The following is a 7,933-nucleotide window of genomic DNA, read 5'->3' on the forward strand; positions in this document are numbered from 1 at the left end:
TAACTAATCAAATTATCCAAAAACTACGCCTAACCTAACAATAACTAGTTCAGCATTCATTCTAGCATTTTTTTCTGGTACAGAATATTTCTTTGATAAAATTAAAATAAAATTAAGTTAAATGTACATGAATTAGTAGAAACTTAAAACTTTTTTCTAACTCTTTTTGATTTTTTGTAGAAAGTTTAGTTGTAAATAAAAATGGCAGACCAAATTGTCGATAAATACAAGAGTTGTGATGACAACAGGCTCGGTGAAATTATTTTCGTTGAAGGCGACCTGAAAAAGTTTAACATTGAGTACTGGCATCCTGAACTCAATAAGTACAAAGATTTCAGGCACGAAGATTGTATGAACAACTTGAGATTGGGAACGAGACATCATTTGAAGGTAAATTTCGAAGACAACGAGTTTACCGACGGTGATACAAACATGTGGTACAATTCGTACGACTGCACACACCACCAACACGCTGAAGAGATGTACAACATGTTTGTGGAAGAAGTTCATAAACATCTTGTGGAAAACGTTTTGCCAAAGCTCCTACCGGTTCAAGATGAGAGTTTGCTCCAAGCACTTGCTTTTAACTGGAACACCTACAAAACAACAATTGATAATTTCTCAGAGCTTTTCAAGCATCTTGAGCTTTGGATTGAAGATGTTCCAGAAGACGAAGTGCCAAAAGACGGAATTAAAAAGATTGGCTTGAAAGGGTTCAAAAAAGAAATCGTTTTGAATATAGATATCAAAGAAAGGTTGAAGACAATTCTTAGTCAAACTACTGACAATCACAGAGCTGGCATGGAAGTTAATTGCGACGAAATAAAGACTCTTTGTGACATGCTAGTCGAGATGGAGTGTTACGAAGAAGTTTTCGAAATAAATTTCTTAGACCAAGCAGAAGAATACTACTTAAGGGTCGCAGAAAAAAACATTGTTGACATGTCGTCACACGAGTACGTTGTCGCGGTCGAAACTTTAATTGCAAACGAAAAAGCACGCACTGGTTCGTACGGTAATGAAAAAACTACTGATAAGACCAGAAGCGTGTTACAGAAAATTCTCATTTCTGACAAATTGCAAGCAATAGCTTATCGCGTAGGATGCGGCGGAGTTCCGAGAATGTTCGAAGAAAAATCGGAAGAACAGCTTAAGAGTGTGTACAAAACTTTCAAAAGAGTCAAAGGTGGACATAAAATCATGCAAGACTGTTTGGCAAGTTATGAACTAGCAGCAGGTGAAAAATTGTTGGAAGAAACGGCTATACCATCACAAGCCGCGAAGAAAGTCATCGGATTGTTTGAGCTGAAGAACACTTGTAATAGACTTGTGACCAACTCCTTTTCCGACAACCATGAGTATAAGCTTGTGGTCGACGGCACCTTTAATAAAATTGTCACCAACAAAAAAGTCTGTGAACACTTGTGCATTTATATTGACATGAAAAAAATTAAATTTTACTCAGGTCAGAAACAAAATGAGATGGAAACAGTTTTAAATCACTTCACGACCATTTACAGAAAAATAACCGAAGAAGTAAAACCTGATTTCAACGCAGCGTTTAAAAAGTATTTGTGCAAAAGACTCGTGAGGCCCAAATCTCCATACATGGCTAATGACAAAATTCTTGTTGATTGGTTGAAAGAATTCGGCCACCCGTACGACTCAAAAGAACCGATCAAGATAATAAAAGACTTCGAGGCGTCCAGAAAGTTGAACAAAGCCTTCAGGAAAGAAGGAAATCCTTGCAGAGATGTTAATTCGACTTTCAGAGTAGTGAGCGCTCGCACATGGCCCGCTTATAAAAGGCTTGACGCAAATCTTATACCTGCGGTTGTAAGAGACAGCTTTGAAAGATTTCAAAATTTCTACCATCATAGAGCGGAGGAGAACACGTACAAGACTTTGAGAGTTTTGAACAAGAACTTTTTAGCCGAAGTAAGTTTAGACTTATCAGTCAAGACATACACTCTGCAATTGTACTCATACTACCAGATACCAGTTATTGAGCTTTTTAATCAGAGAAATCAATTTACTTTCGAAGAGATGTTAAACGAAACTAATTTGTCGGAAAACGATTTAACGGAAGTACTTCGTTCTCTAACATGCGAGAAATCCAAAATTCTTTTGAAGAATCCTTCTGGTAATACTTACTCACCCACTGACAGCTTCACGGTCAACCAAGGTTTGGATCATGAGTCCGACAGGATCTACGTCCAAATGCTTCCGAAAGCTTAAATTTGGCGGAAACAGCGTTTTTAGTTATACGTTAAAAAATTTAAAAATATACATGTTCATAGTATTTATAAATAGTGATATATGTTCTAGTTTTTGATTACATTTTGTTAAATGAAAATTCCTAAAATAAAAAACATCTTTATATAAGTAAAATAATTTGAAAAATTTAGCAGCACTTTTACTTAAAGCTTTGTTAAAGACTATGTTAAACTTTTTAAAGGCAGATTTTGATTTTGAAACGTGCTTTTTTTATTTTTTTGAAACTCGTTTCTTGTTCTTATGTCTAAGTTTTTTAGGTGCAAATAAATTAGTTTATATTACTAAAATGTTTTGTGTATTTTTTTAAACTTACATTAATCAGATTTAAACTGCTTATTTATAATATAGTACTTATATGTAGATGAGAATAATTATTGTAATAATTTAAAGTATCTTTTGTTGAACAAAACTACATGAATTTGAACTCCTTTTAAATTTATACTCAAATTTTTTTTAAATAGTTCTTTACATTTTTTGAAATAAGGCTAAATATATTTTAAAATATTGTTAGTTTCAGTAATCTAAAATGATTCTTATTATACTTTACGATGCATAAACAAAAAAATATTGTAGGTGTTAATTATGCCTTTACACAGTGGGCTGGCAAGTAGCCATTGACTATTTTCGCGACTAAACAGATAAAGCATGATTTTTATTTAATTGTTTAGAGCAGGGTTTCGTCTTTTAAAAACTGGGTTTGTTTCTGTTCTGCTTAAAGTATACTAAAAGTTATGTAAGCTTAAATGTAGCTAAAGTTTGCTTTTTTTTTAATTTTAAAAAAGCCTTGAAAAATGCTTAAATTTTTGTCAAAATTAAGGTCTACATCTACTGTTAAAAAACGCCTTATAAGCTTTTATACAAATACTTTTTTTTAAGTTTTTTCTATTCTTTGGTTTAATGTTAATTGAAAAAAGTCAAAATTCTTTGAATATTTAAATGTTAAAGTATATTATTTCTCATTTAAAAAATCTTCTATTCTCGCCGAAAATTCATTGATGATTTTCTGGCAATTAAGGGTATTCTTCAGGGTTAATTTTCTCAGTTCGCAACCGTAGAACCAACATAATTTTTTTTATAATAATTTAGTAAAAATGACAAGGAATCTATATACAAATTTACAGACAAATCTATCATGTGAAACATAAATATTTTTTTAGGTTTTGACAAGCGATATTTCTGTTTAAAAAAATTGATATAATATCCTATCCCTGGTTTTTCACTGTGACAAAAAAGACCATTTTGTATGTTCTAGAACAGGGGTCGGCAAACTGCGGCCCGCGGGCCAATTATGGCCCGCGAAGGGTAAATCTGCGGCCCGCGAGCACGTTATTTTTTTCAATGGAATGCGGCCCGCGAAAGAAAATTTTGTGGCCCGCGAGCATGTAAAAGTGGCCCGCTGAGCAAAAATATATATTTCAAGTAAATTTTTTTTTCGGTAATTCGATTGAATTTTGTAGTTTGGTTTTAAGTTTCTGTATAACATTTAAAAATAAATAGAAGAAGTTGCTACTTTAATTTAAAATTGTAAAAAAGACAGATTAGCATTCTAACAGGATATTTTTCTGAGTTTCATAATAACTTCTATTTTACAACAGCAAGTAATTATCTGAAAAAGGAGTGCTTGAATTTAATATGTTAGTTATATTATACCTATTTATCAAATAAACTAAATGCAAATGTTTTCAATTTTGTACAAAAGTAATGCACAGTAGTTAACTAAAGTGTCATTTCTTTATCGCTTAGATATTCTTTCCAATATTTTTTATACCTAAGTTTCTTTTATATATTTTTTATTTGTAAATGTAATGTTTTAGTGTAAAAACATTTAAAATAACATAGTAATAAGAAAAAAAGGTTTATTTAAGTTTTGTTTTAACACATTTTATTTTTTTAGAAGGTTTCTTTGCACTTGAACTAATTTATATGCACACCAACTTAAAAAAATGCTCATATTTTAAACCACTTTTTATAAAATTCTTTAGTTAGTTTAAGTTTAGTTTATGCATAATTTTTTAAGTTTGTTTTTTCTACATGTAATATCTAAATTTGTACAGACACAATTAAAACAATACATATGACATAAACTAATATAGTTTTTGTTATGTATACATTTTTATTTTTCAAACATTGATTTTGTCAAACTAAGTCATTTTTTATGCTTTGCATATCAATACACACATTTGCTGTTTTTTGGAGCTATCTATTTAATATAAACTAGACTTAGGGATAGTTTATAAACATTGACACACACTCAGACTATCGCTATTTGAAGACTTCAAATCTCAGGCTAACTAAGTCATTTTATAAGTTTTAGGCTAGAATTGTTTTTTGTCTACAAAAACATCAGGAATATTTTTGTTAATTCAGGCTGGCTTTTTGACTTAAAAGAGTGGCAAATTAAACTTATGATGTAAGTTTTGCTCAACCCAAAGTGTTAGTTTCAGTTATAATATATGTTATAATATATCAAGTTCAAGCTTTGAACTTGAAAATTTATGCTTAAAAATTTTTGAAAAAAACTTGAATTTAAGAATTTTTGAAAAAGCCTGGAGTTTCAAACAATTTTTACATGTAAAGTAGTGAGTTTTAACTTGACACGAAAAATTTAGCAAATAAACATTTCTTTATTAAAAATATACTAAAGTAGCTTAACAGTGTTTTTTAATATTGATATACTTAAAAAGACACTTTTTAAACTTTAATCAAACTTTATACTAAAAATAAAAGAAGGAATTGTACTTCTAAAAACTTTTGGTTCATTGCACCTTTACTTGTAAAATTTCACCGATTGTAGTGCTTCGTGTTTTAACTAAACCAAGAAATTATACTAAAGTGTCAAAGTTAAAAAAAAACATCTCTAATAAAAATTCTCAGATGAGCATAAGTTTTTCTATCAGTGCTCTTATCTTAAAATATTAATTTAAGTCATAATTTGATTTATGCGACCTTATAACCTTAATGCATTTCCTAAATAGGACTTTTTGTTGTCATTGAATAAATAAACAAAAGTTTTTTATTACTGCCAACAAAAATTCTTTAAAAAAGTTTTCAATTATAAACGGTATCTCATTATTAATAATAAATTTTGCTACCTTAAAAACTTTTTTCTGATAATTCTGTAGTTACTGAAGATAATCATGTGCTTTGTTGGAACTGACTTTGGTGATTTGTTTTTTTATCGTTTCTCGCAATAACTCCTAACTAACGTTTTTTTTTGTAGCTCGTCTTTTATTTTACAATTAATATTTTTAAATTCTTATTGCAGATAAAGAATTGCTGTAATGCTTAATAAAAAAGAGGTTTTTCTCTTCGCTAATGACTCAATTAAGTTTTATACTTTTGTTAAAAATGTTTAAGAAAGTTAATTGTCCATTCCAGCTGACTTATATTTTTTTGGCATGTAATTTGTTTACTGTTAATAATTTTCGTTATTTCTTTATGTTGTGAAGTTTGTTTTAACTGGGTTGTTACACAAACAGGCTATTTTAAAAGCTTGAAAACTCAGATGTGTGTGAAACTTTTATTTCAAACACTTTAAATAAATCTTAGAATTCCCTGAATAGTTTTTATGACTGTAGTGTAGTTTACTAATTGTAGTTTTTTCTTGTTTTTTTACACTTTGTGTACTTTTTAATGATGATGATATTTTTACTAGGTACTTGAGCTTAATTTACAACGATTTACTAGATTTTTAAACTTTTAATGAACTTAGGCTGGTTTGATACAACTCAGACATTTTTTTTTTTTAAGTGACAATCATGTAAAAGACTAGTTACTAATAAGATATATTATTTAAGTACTCGAGAATTAGTCATGTTATAGAATTTGTTCTAGCTTTCTATAATACAAACAGGTATCAATTTTATTAATTTAACTAATTACTAAATTTTTAATAAATTAAAAAATTTAAGGAGCTCGTATTATTAATTGTATAATACTTAAAAGTTTTGAAACTTTAATTTTAACTTTATAACGCAAAAAACGAAGTCATTAAAATTTAGAGCACGTTTAAACTATCAATTACGAACTAAAAAACAATGCTCACTTAAACATACATACACTCATTTTTAGAACAAAATAAAATTGCTTGTAATTGAACTACCGTATTTTGTTGTTGTTTCTTCTAAATTTCAAACATTTACAGACAGTAAACAAAATAGCTATTTGAGTTATATATCAAACATCCATAAACTATTAAATATATATTCATACTTCGTTATCAATTATTTAATCGAAATTAGTTAATTATGCACAATAAAACGTACAAAATATGCATATAAGCATGAGTTTTAGAAATTTTCTTAACAAAGATTTCTTTCAACTCAAATAATGTTTTATTGACGGGAAAAATTTTACACGCAGCACTTGTTATTAAAAAAGTTTTTTTTTAATGCAAACAACTTTAAAAGTTTTATGTTTAGAATAAATGAATAATTTTTGATGAGGTTTAAAAGCTAAAAAAATTAAGTTAGTTATAATATATTTTTATTTCATTTAAAACATTCATAAATATTAAAAAAGCTTATGAACTAATACAATTACTAATTAAGCTACAAAAATTGTCTTTTAAGCAAACTTAGAACAAAAACATTTTACTAGAAATTTAGACTGTTTACAAATTATTTTACAACTAGTTTAAAATATCCAAAAACAAATACATATCGAAGAAAAAATTGACACTTATCATTTGTTTGATATTTAAGAGAACTATTTAAGAGTAATTAGTAATGTCGTTGAACATGATGTAGTTTAAGGAAATTTCAAAAGTCTTTAATATAGTTGCTTAAAAGTTAAAACACTTCAAACACAGTTGAACAAAAAAAAACATTTTTCTAGTATTTAGCTATTGTTATAATATTGACATCTTTTTTATTGACACTTTATTTGTTCAATTTATTTATTCTATTGACACTTTATTTACATCATTTTTTAAATAATGTTTATGTTAAAAACCTGTTTGTTTAAACTTTTTATTTTAAAAAAGTAAACAGTTACACTTTTATTCAATTCTTAAACATTCTTTTTTCATTTTAGTACACAGAAATAGGTACATAAACTTATAACAAAATTTTCTAATGTGGTTTTCTTTTTTGGACAAGTTAAAAAAGTAAAAATAATTTGTTTAGTTTTATTAAAACATGATTTAAATTTAATAAGTAATTTATAAAATTTGTAGTGAAAAACTAGTACAAAAATTTAAAATATCGTTAGTTTGATTAAGTTAATTTAGGCTTCAAAGATGTTTTAAATAAATAACCAGAAGTACTTGTTGATAGTAATTCTGTAACAAGTTTTACAATTTCAGTTCTTGATTAACATCAATCCATTGTAGTTTGTACAGCCTTAACAGGCTAATAACTTATTTAGATTAAATATTCTAAAAGATAATGTTTTTTGAATGTTTAAATTCTTCATTATATTTAAGATGCAAATATCTGTTCAGTTTGATGTATTTATCCATTATAATTTACGATAAAATAATTTATTATGTTGATTTCAAAACGTTATTTAACAAAAAACATGACATGCTTTTAAATTTATATACGAATAGAACAAAATAAATAATAAATAAAATCGAATTCGATAAAATAGTTGAAGCATTTTTATGTAGTTCTAATGTATATACTTTTTAATAACTATATGTGGAATTGTACTT

General features: G+C 27.6%; 1 protein-coding gene across 1 annotated transcript; it reads left to right on the plus strand.

Moving 5' to 3' along the window:
- The first annotated feature begins 201 nt into the window (after nucleotides 1-201).
- LOC145843282 (cullin-3-like) lies at nucleotides 202-2,238 on the plus strand. Its single transcript, XM_082950746.1, has one exon. It carries the CDS (start codon nucleotides 202-204, stop codon nucleotides 2,236-2,238), a length of 2,037 nt encoding a protein of 678 aa, XP_082806872.1.
- Nucleotides 2,239-7,933: the final 5,695 nt, after the last annotated feature.

This window comes from Thalia democratica, chromosome 8 (assembly GCF_965202585.1).
Source record: "Thalia democratica chromosome 8, ktThaDemo2.hap1.1, whole genome shotgun sequence".
Classification (NCBI taxonomy): Eukaryota; Metazoa; Chordata; class Thaliacea; order Salpida; family Salpidae; genus Thalia; species Thalia democratica.